General features: G+C 35.9%; 1 protein-coding gene across 6 annotated transcripts in view; it reads right to left on the bottom strand.

The window, feature by feature from the left end:
• The window catches only part of APBA2 (amyloid beta precursor protein binding family A member 2), a 339,818-nt gene that overhangs the window by 78,980 nt on the left and 246,295 nt on the right, over nt 1-14,543 (bottom strand). For 5 of the 6 annotated variants that reach the window (XM_031955464.1, XM_031955469.1, XM_031955468.1 and 2 more), the window contains 2 exons: nt 4,022-4,167; nt 786-821 (listed from right to left, as the gene is read on the bottom strand). In XM_031955464.1, the coding sequence (XP_031811324.1) occupies nt 786-821; nt 4,022-4,167 (182 nt within the window). The remainder of the gene's footprint in view (nt 1-785; nt 822-4,021; nt 4,168-14,543) is intronic. The other variant, XM_031955470.1, reaches the window with a different exon arrangement.

Below are 14,543 nucleotides of genomic sequence, written 5' to 3'. Positions count from 1 at the left end.
TGTCCAGGTTTGATTTGAACCCAGGTGTTCCTCTATTCATTATAACATGTTCTCTCTATCACCTCTCTCCATTATAACACTGTTTCTATCAGTGTCAATATGAAAGATAAAAAAGAAATCTGTCAAATGGGCATTTCAATACCAATCTGAGATACTTGCTACTTAGTATACTGAAACAGATATTAAAATGACAGCTTATAAATCTCCTAAATTTAGCAAATGACTTCATTTGCAAATATATTACTAAATATTAACTCTATTTTGAAATGATAGGTAGCCTGTCCACACTCCAAAACCTCTTTTAATTAGATGAAAATGTATGTGCATATTGCAAATTGTAGTACTCACAGTACTGATTTGGTAAATTAAAATTAATGAGTCTTTAAATATCAGAATAATTTAATTAATGTCATAGTTAGGCCTATGATATAGGAAGATACATCACTCTGTCAGCATGAAATGCTTCACCTAGAAGTATAACCACTATTAAATACAAAATCAGTCATTTCTCCAGACAAAGTATTGGTACATTTGAAAATCTAAATAGAAGAGAAAGGAAACAATGATCAGCTAATTCAGTAAATAGATAATAGGAAAAATAAATGAAGTCATTTTTGTGGCTCCATTTGATAATCTGGAATTAAGCAATCAAGGAGGAAAGGAAAGAAGACTCAGTATTACCAGTTTATGAGGATTCCTAATGGAAAAGCACAGCTCCACAAAGAACAAGCCACAAAAACATAAACAAGCACTGGTATTCCAGAGAAACATTTTTTTTTACACACCACTTTTTTCTTGATTTTAGCAGCCTTCTGCATCCTCTGAGTAGCAAGTAAGAGAAAAAGAAAAACAGATGGGCACAAAAAAGACACAGCACATAGTATAAGTCTTTGGGCCATTGAGCTAAATACTTAGAAACTACATGAAATGGGAGGGGGGAATCTACCGAGTTAAATAGCCTTTTGGATTAAGCATAGATATATAAATGATAAATTAATCATTAAAGACTTTTAACAAGTTTGTTTCTTAGCAATAGAAAAATCTGGGACACTCCATATATTTACATATGGAATGATAAGGACTAAGGAAAACATTTTAATGACTGTGCCAAGTATGAGAACAGAGCTTACTGCCTCAGTGAAGAATTAATTCTTTAAGTTTGAAACTATACACATATAGCTATGGGGTCTGAGGCCTTCATTTAGTGGGAAACTCTGCTAAAAAATAGGACGAAAGTTTCAAAACCCTTCTGTATTCCCTGGAAGAGTGCTAGTTTGTTTCTATTCTAATGGTTATTTGATAGTGTCCTTATTCTATTGACTGCCAAAAGCCCTTGGACACCATTTAAAAAACGTAAGTCAAAACTCTTTTCTTAGGTAGCAAAGCAAGACTTAGGAATGCCTCTCTGTACCATAAAAGTATTGAAGACAAAGAGTAGACAAAAATTTAACAACAAGAAAAAATGTTACATTCCATTGATAGGTCCCAGTGAACTTGGAGACACTGAAGTTTATTAATGGAATTGGAAAATGTGACCCAGATCTCAGATAATAAATACCTTCATATTCAATGTACTTCTTCTCATCAAGTGACCAATACTTGCTCAAATAACTATGCACAAGATGCAATTGGGGGTCGAGGGAAGAGGAAATCATTGGACTGTGATCCCTGGGTTCAAGTTTTAGCTTTGATAATAACTAATTATTCAACTTCAAGCAAAGTCATTTCCCTTCTCTGGGTCTCAATTTCGTTTTCTGTAAAAAAACAAACTGGGGTTGGACTATAATCTCTAGGATCAAGTTTTAGCTTTGATATTAACTAATTATTTAACTTCAAGCAAGGTCATTTCCCTTCTCTGGGTCTCAATTTTCTCATCTGTAAAAAAACAAACTGGGGTTGGACTATAATCTCTAGGATCCCTTACAACACCAATGGTCTATTCAGTGTGTGAATCTAAGAACTGGAAGCATTTGAGAAACACTTGTTAAGTTCATTGGAATTGTCAGAAATCACTAAATATAATCAAGTACTGGAGAAATAACAATGTTTTCACATCTTATGTTAAAATTGTGATACCTGGCAGGAAATATGGGAATCCAAGGCACAGGGTCAGCGGAGCTGGTATTACATCTACTTGTAACTATATTCATGTGGCTGTAATCTGTGGCCTGGACCAAACAGAATTATGAGTTTTCAACTAGGACTAAGAGTATCTTTCATAGCAAAAACTCCCTAGCCACTATCAGGATCTCATTCCAATATGGTTCCAAAGGAAAACTGATATTGTATAGAATAGCTCTCGTGAATGGCAAGTGGGAAAATTGAAAAAAGCCCATACTCTTTAAGTCTTCACCACCTTCAAACTATTTACTAAATGCATCTAATATATATAGAATTCAAATACCATGTTTGCTACTATCTTACTAACAAACAGCAAATTCTTAACAAAATAATCACCTTGTTCTAGCACCACTGATTCAGAACATATTTGACTATCACTATCACTTACAAGCAATATTAAACTCTTGAATGCTGAAGCTTTAATATTTTAGCAAAAGAAATACTGGACTTGGAAATCAGAAGATAGATGGTTAAGATTTCGCTATACCTAGATGTGTGACAATGTTCTAATTATTTTACCTTGTAAGCCTCATTTTTTAAAATCTGAAATTAATATAATACAATAGCATTGTACCATCTGTCTCAAAATCATAGGCTTCTGAAAGAGGGAAACCTTAGAGGTCCTTCAGGCAAGAAGCATCAAGTAAACATGTGGCTCTTGGGCCTCAAGTGAATTTAAAATATTTAACAAAACAAGAATACAATAAAATATGGATAACATTACATTTTAAAACTAAGTCAATATGCAGCCTGCAGGCATCTGCAGGCTTAATGGTCCCTAGTTTGATTTGAATTTGTTACCTCTGGACTAGACCAACACCTTTGTTTTATAACTAAAGAAACTAGGACTCAGAAAGGATAAATGATTTAACCGAGATCACACATTTAATAAGGATCAGAAATAGGATTCAAATGAGGTCTCCTGACTCCAAGTGCAATTCTCTATCCAGTACAATATATGCTTTCATGGGATTCATATAATCATGGATTCGTAGATTTAAATTGGAAGAGTCAATAGAGATTACCTAGTCCAAACCTTTCATTTTACAGATGTAGAAACTGAGACCCAGAGGTAGTGAACCAATTTGTGTCATTTCACATTTAGTATAGTAGCAGAATCAGAATTTGAACTCATAACCTCCATTCAAAATCTGTAGTGGGTTTGTTTGTTTTTGTGGAGAAGGCATTGCTCAAAACAAGATATACCTTTGACCAGGACATGGCAGATGATTTTAGTGAAATGTGTGTGCTATTTAACAGTGCTAAAAATCAGAATATCACATCACTGCTATTTATCCAGATTCTATCAGAGAAACAAATTTACATGGATCTAAACTTATGTCTGCCAATTCTAAGCTGTTTCTGAGTTATGAGCATATTCAGCTTTTTTCATGAAATGAATTTCCCTCCCCATCTGTACATTCTTTAAAAAGAATAAATAAAACAAATATCATTGTATTGGGACTTGAGATCTTAAAAAATAATAATTTTGGCAGCTAGAATGCTTGAAAATAATCTCTTTTTTTTAAAAAAAATGTTTCTAGGTTGCAACTTAGTGAAATGAATTCATCTGGAAAGTAATCTCTATATTCTGCAGCCTGACGATTTTCCCTTTGTAGACTAGATTCTGCCTTTGAATTCTCACAGAGTATTCTATCAGTCTTAAGGCTCTTTGTTCTGACCTTGGCAATAATTTATGTCTCACTCACTGGCGGGCTATGGGTTTCTGTGCACTTTCACACCAGGCCTTGGAAGCAAAGTGGGTTTCTGCTGTGGTCGAACTAGACTCACTTCACTGCACTCTGAAGTCAATTTGAAACTGCATGATTTTAGACAGAATCCTTGAGAGCTCAGCAGCCAAGGGATCTAGCCCTTTCACCAACTTAGAGACCAATGCTACCTTGACACGGCTGACTGCCTCTTGAGCCTGCATCATTCTGATATTTTTGGAAGGGTTCCGTTCAGAGAGCAGTTGTGTGGACCCCAGGTAATTAGCAGCAAAGATGATTCCATCGATGAGATCCTCAGGTTCACAGGGACCTGGAACTAAACAATGAAGGGAGTTAGTTTCTTCCCAGAAAGATGGAACTGTCTTCAATGAAGGGGACTCACACTCCATACCTAGGACTGGCAGTGGGAGAGACATGTATATCAAATGTAGTCCACATGCAGACCATTTGACGGGAGGAGAATGATTGCATCCATAAGGTCAGGTTTAATGGAGTAAATCATTGCTATTCCCACCATTACTCAAACCATCTTTCCTAAACACCTTTCTTTACATTGTAAAAGTAACTGCAGAACCACCTGGCGAGCTGTCAATGTGCTGGCCATAAAGTACGCCAAGAGACAATAAAGAAAGCATGTTGTTTTCCAAAAGAAGGCACTGTCTCTTAGTCTCAAGCAATGACAGAGGGGAAATTTATAGAACACCAGCAGCTGTAACTTGCAGCACGTCCTCATGTGAGAGGCAGCTACACACTGAGACTAGGCTTGCTTCATAAGTCAGAGCATCTGTACACTATTGTCTCCTGAAACTGGCCTCATTAGGACTCAAAGGTCTTCCATTCAAAACCTGACTCTACTATTTGGTTCCTGTGTGACCTCACACAAATTATAGTCTCGGCCTCCTTTCTGCATCTTAGTTTTCTCATTTGTGAAATGAGGAGGTTGGATTAGATTTCCTTTTTTTTTTTTTTTTTAAGAAAGTTTTATTTTATTTTTTCATGCCTTGAAGTCTTTCCTTTTAGGTGAGTGCTAATTAATTTAATACAAAGTTCCTGTTTTCTGGACTTTTCTACCTTTTTTTCCCCTGAGGCAACTGGGGTTAAGTGACTTGCCCAGGGTCACACAGCTAGAAAGTGTTAAGTGTCTGAGTCAGATTTGAATTCAGGTCCTCCTGACTTCAGGGCTGTGTGCTATCCACCACTGTGCCAACCAGCTGCCCCTGGCCTTTTCTATCTAATAGAGATAGTCAGATCTGACAATGTTGGAATGGACTGAAAATGTTAAAAAAAAAAAAAAAATTCAGACACCTTTCATTTTGCAAAAAGTGAAACAGATTTTGCCTAGAACTGTTTCCTTCAAGTTCTCTTAAAGTTGCATGCTTATAGGGATATTTTAGCCATGTGTTGTTTTTTTTCTAGTAGATAGTATATTTTTTCCAATAACATGTAAAAACAATTGTAACATTCATTTTTATGCAAAATTATGAGTTCCAAATTTTCTCCCTCTCTGTTGCCTTGCCTTCCCCTCTAAAATAGTAATTTGATATGTTTTATGTGTGCAATTATCAGACATAATTTCTAATGTTGATTCCAGCTCTAAATCCTGAGGAGGAGCGAAGAGAGTATTGAACATGGAGGCAAGAAGACCTGGGCTCAGATTCTGCCTTGGACACATCTAGATATGTGCTGTAACTGGGAAAGTCATGGAGTTTTCTCAGTTTTCTCTGCATTTCACTTTTACTAATTTATAAATAAGGATATTTGCTAACTATGTAACCCTGGACAAGTCATTATAAAATGAGGAGACTGGATCTGATAGACTCCATAGCCTCCTGCAGCTCTAAATATGTGATGTTATGAATGTGTCTACTCTAAGACCATAACACACCCTTATAATGGCCATCGGGAAAGAAGGAAGTGGGGCCCAAATATGAATCGCCCTCATTAGCCTGATGAGGCAACTTGAGAGTTGGGTATGGAATTAATTAGTATAGTTTGAATTATGATTCTGATACTAGCTACTCTCATGACCTTGGTTAAATCCTTTAATAACTCTGATCTTCATTTTTCTCACCTGTATTATGAGGGAGTCATACTAGATAACTTCCAGTTCAAAGTCTATTGCTCTAGGATAATGCCCATACAGTTATTCTTTCCACATGAATGGGTGGGCAGGAGAGAGGCAGGAAGAGAGTAGGAGCGGTTAGGAACATGGAACCCCCACACAAACTAGAAAATAAATATAAATTTTTGACCCTCTTTTCATATAAGAGAAAAAGTCTGAATTATTATGGTATTAAAAGATGAAATATATTGATAATATATAATACTATACTATATTTTAAGCATTTCTGAATTTCTAAACTTTTTCTATTTCTGCTAGCCTTTACATGTCATCTGCAGCTTATACAACGCCCCCCCCCCTGCCATTCCTATTTAATTTCTTATGCTGACTCATGATATATTGAAATGGCTATGGGGAAAATCATAATGTGGAAGGGATAATAGTTTATTGTGCCTTCTAATAGGGAAGTACAGAGGAAAAATTAAATCATTGTATTAGCAAAAGTTTAGCACCAAGGAAATTCTTTAACTAAATGTTCATTATGCAAAATAAATGCATTTTTCCAAATGCCCTCTTCAATAGTGACATTGCCATTATGAAGCAATAAATAATTATTGGCAACTCTAGAAGACCTTTTTTCCTCCCAATGAATAAATAATTCTTAAACACATAGTTGGCTATTGAGTTCCTTCATTGGTTTTTGCTACCAGCCCATGTCCCAATCCCAGCTGTGAGCTATCAGCTGCGCATCATTGATGAACTCAGTTCATTAAAATTTGTTCCAAAAAAAAAAATAACTCTACCTAATGCATTAATACACATGATAATGACTAGAAACAATGTAAAAATGAAGTGATGATTAAACTGTGACAACACAAACACTTGTTTTATTAAAACATTCTTTGGAATTTGTAAGATTCTAAATTCATTTGTTTCTGGAATTAAATTTTTAAAAATTTTACCACCACAGCCCATATACATATGCATGTAATCCAGTCAATAAAGTATCCAATAAAAAAAACCTCTAGTCCTAATCATCCTGAAAATCCAATTTTTTTTTAAAGATTTGTCAAGGAATTCTGAAACATTTTCTAGCTTGGTATTAAATTATAATCTAAAAATTATGGAGCTGTTTTGTCCACTTGGGGCTCTGTGCTTCTTGCATCTAAATGTGGGATATAAATATTTGGAAGGAAGAGAATAAAATGAGTCATTATCATCTATTTCACACCAATGCAACAGCTCATATGTACTAAAACCTAATTTAATAAACTGTTAAGAGTCTGGGGGGATGATTTCAAAGTACTTCAGAAGAGTCTAAATGATATTAGAGATCATAGAGAGCAGATTCTCCAAATTAAAACTAATTAGCAAATAGCCACTTAGGCTGATCCTTACTTCTAGTGCTGACATATCTACTGGAACTTTTCTGTTTTCTCTATTGTTAATACTGATTCTAGTCTACCTATTACTTTTAAGTCAGTTTCATTACTTTTCATTCTTCTTCTCTTCAAGCCCTGATGTTTCCCTGAAGAAAAAATAGCTCCTGGAAGTTCCACCTTGCTTCTTTTTAGAGCCATTGGGAAAGAAGGGATTTCAGATTGTCTAGTCTGACCACATGCCCATGCAGAAATTTCCTCCCTACCACATTTCTGAAAAGAGGCAGGATGGATCCAATGGACCTAAGTTTATGTCTCAGCTCTGTCTATTTAGGTGATCTTGGATGCTTGTCACTTAACCTTTCTGGGCCTCGGTGTCCTAATCTGTAAAATGAAAATATTGGGTCAAATAGCTTCTGAAGTAGTTTCCTTCAGCTTGACATCTGCAATGCTAAATGGTTATCCAGCCTCAATTTAGACATCTCCAATGAAGAGGGCAGCTACATGATTCACTGGATAGAGTGCCTGACCTTGAGTCAGGGAGACTTGAATTCAAATCTGACCTCAAAAAAAAATCAACTGATAAAAAGAGTCTTAAACGGTAAGCATTAATGACTGGCCTATGAGATTAGATGAAATAAGTGTATAGCAGATCCAGTTAGCATATTTACAAGACTTTCACCAGCAGCATTCAGTAGCTCAGGAATAGGAATGAGAAAGGGGTTGGATTGGGGTTCAGAACTGGTATGAAACAAATGCTAGTATGACAAAGGGGCTTGGGATTCAAAGGCAGAGGACTGTATAGTCAAATGAGTTAGTTACAGGGAAAAAAGGCTGCAAGGGAAAGAATACAAGGACAGGACAGAGATGATAGATTGGAACAGCAGGAGAAACAGAGGATCTTGGAGGTCTGGATGAAAACCTAGAATAAGTTTAAGAAGCATAGGATAGAAATAGAAAATTATTATCAGACGGCCCAATTTCAGAGTTTGTAGGATGTGAAGTGAGAGTTATGTCTAAGGTATGACTATTTCTGAGATATAGCTTCTGGGAATCAAGGAATTGTATCAACTGGGGAAGATAAGATGTTAGAAGAGATTCAATGTGAAAACTCAAATCTTCAAATAGGAGTGCAGAGCAGAGTATGGGAGAGCAGACCATGAAGCAAGTGAACCTCTAAAGAAAAAAAGAATGCTTCGATGTCAAATCACAGCAATAAGGACTTGGGTATGAATATGTAACTATCTCAAAGAAGAAAAGGTTACTGAACAATGGAAGTGGGGAGCAAATAATATTACGACTTCTCTTGAATTAAGATATTATGGGATTTAAGAGAAAGAACAATTAATACTGAAAAGGGAGCCCAAAGATAGTATGTCTTCCAGAGGAAGTCAGATATACGTGAATAAAAAAATACAAAAAGGAAGAGATCTAAAATAAATTGGAGTTTATTAACACCAGGCTATGGTTCCAGAATCCACACTGGAGAGGAGGCAGGAGAAAAAGATTTTGCATCATCACTGGGTGGGTGGATACTAAGCTAAATATGGATGAAAGTAAAAGAAGCAGCATCAGGGAAAAAAGGTTTTTACTTTGGCCTAAAACAATTCTAGAATAGGGAGATGAAGAAAACAACTTTACCTTTTGAACTAGTTGTCCAGTGGACATCTTAAACTCAATATGCCTAAAACCAAACATTATTTGTCCCCTCCTCTCCGAAAAAAGCCTTCCTCTAGCTTTCCTATAACTCTACAGGGCAACACTGTGCTCTCAGTCTATCAGGCACGTATACCTAGTATGTGCCAGGGCCTGTCAATTAGGCCAATATCTACTCCAACATTGCCATCACTTTGGTATGGGCCCTTATTACCTCACACCTAGACTGTTAAAAAAAGGAGTAGTTTTCTGGAGGGTCTGCTTGCCTCAAATGTTTTCCTGCTCTAATTCGCCCTCCATTTGGCCACCAAAATAATTTTCTTAAAGCTCAGGTCTGACCATGTTATCCCTTTCCCAACTCTCTACTCAATAAACTCCCATAACTCCTTATTACTGCCAGGATCAAATACAAAATCCTCTATCTAGCATCCAAAACCTCTCATCAGCTAATCTTTTTCTATCTTTTCAATCTTATGTATTACTCTTTATTAAAACATTTTTATTATAGCTTTTTATTTACAAGATATATGCATGGGTAATTTTTGAGCATTGACCCTTGCAAAACCTTCTGTTCCAACTTTTACCTTCTTTCCCCCCAGCCCCTTCCCCAGCTGGCAGGTACACCAATACATGTTAAATATGTAAAAGTATATGTTAAATCTTATGTCTTACTCTTCACCACATAATCCTCAGTCTAGTGACACTGATTAGTTTGCCGTTCTCCAAAGAAAATACTCCATTTCTTGATTTCAGGTATTTTCTTTGTCTCTCCCCCATTACTGGAATGCTTTTCCTTCTCATCTCTACCTACGGGTTCCCCTAACTTCCTTTAAATTCCTACTGAAGTCTCATCTTCTGCAGGATGCCCTTCCCAAAACCTCAATTTCCAGTGCTTTTCCTGTTTTAATGATTTCCTATTTATTCTGCCTATAGGTTGTACATACTTGTATGTGTCTCTCCCATTAGACTGTAAGCTTCTGGAGAGCTGGTATATAGTAGACACTCAAGAAATATTTATTGGTTGAATTATGATAGATCAGAGGTAGTATGACAGAGTAGACAGAGAGCCAGCCTTGAAGACAGAAAAACCTGCCTCTACCACTTCCTGGTTTATGACCTTCATCAGATCCCTTTACTTCTCAGCACTCTGCCAGCTCTCTAAGACTATAGGATGCAGAGATGCAAGTTGCATTGGTAGAAAAAGTTTCCTCACTTGAGATTTCCCTCCCTATATTAACGAAATCATAAGTCAATTCCCTGTACTTATCCAAATAATACAGGTTAATTTCTACTTTTAGGAAATTCAATGAATTATGAACAAAATTCAATTTGTATACCTGAAATTCTTGTTGAGCCAACTAAATTTTATCATGAACACTACAATAACTATCTATATGTTCATGATGATTCAAATCAGTATTCTTGCTGTTACTCATAGGAGAAAAAAGCCTGAGAATCAGAGAAGCTATATTCATACCATTTCTCTTACTGTCTGTGTGACATTGGGCAAATCATTTGCCATCTTTGGGTCTGTTTCTTCAGCTGTAAAATGAGGGGGGTTGGAAGAGATGGCTTCCAAAGTTCCTTCTATTTCTAAATTTATGATTCCATCATCTCTCAACCTCTTGGACTTTTTGCCCTGGTTATCCCCTCGTGCCAGGAAAGCACTCCCAAGTCACCTCTGCCTTGGTTTCCTTCAAAGTTTTTCAAGATTCACTTAATTATTACCTTCAACATGAAGTCTTTCATGATCTGCACTACCACTAAGCTGCTAGTGCCCCATCTCCTTCCCCCATCATTTTGCATTCATTTTATATAGATTTTGTTTGTCTATATTTACATATGTACATAAGCTAATTAAGGATGAGAATTGTTATATTTTATCACTGTAAAACCAGAAGATATCATATGGTAGGCATTTAATAAGTGCTTAGTGATTGATTGACACATTAATATTATAAATCAGATATACTTTTGCATTAAATTAAAAGGCCCAGAATTTAGAGACCAGTTCACAGAAGACCCCTTAATGTCAGTTAGGTGGCACAGTGGATGGAATCAGGAGACTCATCTTCCTGATGTTAAATCCAACTTTAGACACTTATTAGCTGTGTGACCCTTGACAAGTCCCTTAACCCTGTTTGCCTCAGTTCCTATTTATGCCAAGAAAACTAAAATGGGGTCATGAAAAATCAGACAACTGAAATGGATGAATAACCATAGGAGCCATCTGAGAATCAAATAGTGTGACAGCATGGTGGACACAAAATGCTGTATAAATCATTTTAGGAGCAATCTCTTAAGTCACTTTACATGAAAAAAAGATGATTGGGAGGAAGGTTAAACAAAATGTCATTTAATACTAGATGAAGCTCCAGTGTTTGGGAAACTATTTTGCCAAAAGCAATTGCAACCCAGAACACCTTTCATAACAGACAGCACCCATTCTTCATGGCTATCTCAGGGGAAATTAAGGGCTGTGTCTAAATAGAGGCTAGATCCTACTAAAATATCATACACTAAACATGGGGCTTCTTACACATAGGTCAGTGGACTCATTTCAAAATGACTCTACTATTTAAAAGGTCTGTTCCCCTCCCCCTCACTTCAATGGTTCTCCTTACAAAAGAAAGTGTGAGAAAAATACTCTATATACAATTGTATGATTTCTTGGCTGAACTTCAAATGGAGTCTTTTCATGTCTCTCCTTTTGTCTCAGATGCCTTTCTCCTTTGCTCTGAAAGCAGCAAAATGCATTTGTGCTCTCTCATGCTGAGGGAGACTCAATTTCTCTGTGGTCCCTGGAGACAGCCCAGCAATGGTGAAAAGTCTAGTTTCTAATGATCCCAGGGTGAATTTTAAAAGATGGAGGGGAGGTTAGGCAGAGAGTTCAACACAGTGAAGGAAATCTAAAGAGGGAGGGAAACTCTTGTCTGCAAATTTAGTACATGAGGTTCACACTTAGTCCTGTGTATGTGCCTATGTTGGGGGTTGTCTACTTCTCCATCCAGAGGACCAAAGCTGTATCCATACCCAAACCCCTTACTTAACTAAGCACGAACTGGACAATGTCCCTGATTTGAACTCTCTCAAACTACTATGTATTGAAAAAGGAACTCCCCAGTAACTGTTAGCTTGCTGATGTGAATTCAAAGAGCTCAGACAACATCACTACAAAGCAATTGTTTGGCATGGAAATATTTTGCATGGAGACACTTTCCCATTGCCTTCTTCATCACCTCCTTTCAAGTCATGTTGAGAGGGGAGGGGGGGAGGGAGGGAGGAAGAGAGGAAGGAAAGGAAAGGGGAGGGGAAAAGAGAAGAGATTTTCTTTCCCAAGTTACTAAAGTTATAGTTTAGATTGTCTTAGAATATAAGAAGACAATCAGTACAAGGAAGCCCAAAAGCTCATCAAGATGCATCCCCAGTTTATAATCATATAAACCAGTCTAGAGAGTTAAGTATGAAGTACTGGTAAGTATTAGATTTGAAATCAGATTCTATGAAGCCCCAGATCTGAATCTTATGGGCTGTGTGACCTTTAGAAAAAGGTCATTTAACCTCTCTGAGCTTCAATGTCTTTGTCTGTAAAATGCTAATAATGTGTTCCCTACTCAACTCAAAAGGTTATTCTGAGAATCAAAGGTGATAAAAGTACTCCATGACATGGAATGCCTCAAGTCACTCCTTTGGAGAGATTTAAGATCTCAATGATCCAACTCTCTACCTAAAGCATTCATCCCCTCTACAACATAGCAATAGAAGAATTCAATTTTCACTTTTTAAGATAATTTGAAACTAATTAAGTATTAGACATAATTCACCTTAGTTGGTATCATCTAGATTTTGAATGATAAAAACTTGAGGCTAATTACCCCATTTCTATAAGTCTCCATTTTGTCTTAAGCTAAGTTATGGATTTATGATAGTAAATGTGACTCTACTAAAAATCCAGAATTCAGGAGGACCAAAGGGTATAAAGATTCTTGGTAAATGGAAATGTGAAGGCACACATTTCTCTGAATTATTTGATGTCTGGTTCCTTTAGTCTTTGTCTTAGGCCAAAAAAAAAAAAAAAAAAAAAAAGAAGAAAGATCATTTGTTTTAGGATTCTATGGATAGAAGCATGAAGGAAGGACTGACTCTTACCACTCTTCCCTGGGTAAGTCATTCAATATCTTCCAGTCTCTATAAAACTATGCATAGCCTTTGACCTAACAATATCACTGCTGGGCATGAATTCCAAAAGAGATTTTTTTTTAAAGGAAAAGGGAAAGGATCTATATTATATTAAAAAAAAAAAAACTGTTTACCACAGCTCTTTCATCAGGGCAAAGAATCAGAATTTGAGGGACTACCCATCAATTTGAGAATGGCGAAATAAACTGTGATATGTGATTCTAATGGAATACTATTGTGCTATAAGAAATCATCAGCAAGATGCTCTCAGAAAAACTTGGAAAGACCTCCATGAGCTGATGCAAAGTAAATTGTATTGTGTACAACGTAACAGTAATAGTGTAAGATGGTCATCTGTGAATAACTGCTATTTTCAGTAAAACAACAATCCAAGACAAATCTGAAGGACTTAGGAGAAAAAATGTTAACTGATTATCTGAATACAGATTGAAGCATACTTTAAAAAAAAACTTTATTTTTCTTAAGAGATCTTTTTTTGGGGAGAAATCTATGTTTTCTTTTACAACATGACTTTCATGAAAATGTTTTGCACAACTTCACATGGACCTTTTCAGTGAGAAGGAGGAGTGGAGAGGAAAAAAGAGAATCTGGAACTCAAAGTTTTAAAGACAAATGTTAAAAATCGTTTTACATGTAACTGGGGAAAATATTAAGTAATCAAAAAACCTGCTATCCTCAGTTTTTTATCTATAAAATGAGCATAATAATAACCCATACCTCATAAGACTATTATGAGGATCAAATGAAATAATATATGTAAATATTTTTTAAAATATACCCTATATAAATTGTATTATCAGATTATCTTTTTAGTGATGACTAATTGAAAAGAAGACCCTTTCAAGAATATAACTGGAAAGGCAGATTTTGAAAGTTAAAAAAAAAAAAAAAAACTAGGTCCTGGGGATGCATACTGATTATCTAGGTTTAGGATATGACCAGTAGAGCAATGTTATCATGGGGAAACTAGTTTGTGAATTGGACAAGGAATTTGTTTCAGAATTTTTAGTCCAAATGGAAAAAAAAAAAAAAGAGTCCTGAAAAGATTAAATGAATTGCATATGGCCACATGAGGTAATGAGCATTAGAGCCTAGCTTTGAACTGAAGTATTCTCGCTCCACATCAAAAAATATTTTTATCTTCACCCTGCCACCCTACCAGTATTAATGAAAGCAGAGTTATGGAAGAAAAAGATGTGATGAATTATGAACACATAGTTAATTCTCAGTTATTTCAGATGACAAATTTTGTTCATACATATTCTAAAGATTGTAGCTCCCTAAACATTTTGCATTATTTTATTATTATTTGAAAACAATCTTTCTTACTAATAGAATTTTTTCAGGTAACAACTTAAAAAAAGTTCATTCGAATTTGATCCTCTTTTTAAAAAA

Source organism: Sarcophilus harrisii, chromosome 2 (genome assembly GCF_902635505.1).
Source record: "Sarcophilus harrisii chromosome 2, mSarHar1.11, whole genome shotgun sequence".
Classification (NCBI taxonomy): Eukaryota; Metazoa; Chordata; class Mammalia; order Dasyuromorphia; family Dasyuridae; genus Sarcophilus; species Sarcophilus harrisii.
This window is presented reverse-complemented; position numbering and strand designations above follow the sequence as displayed.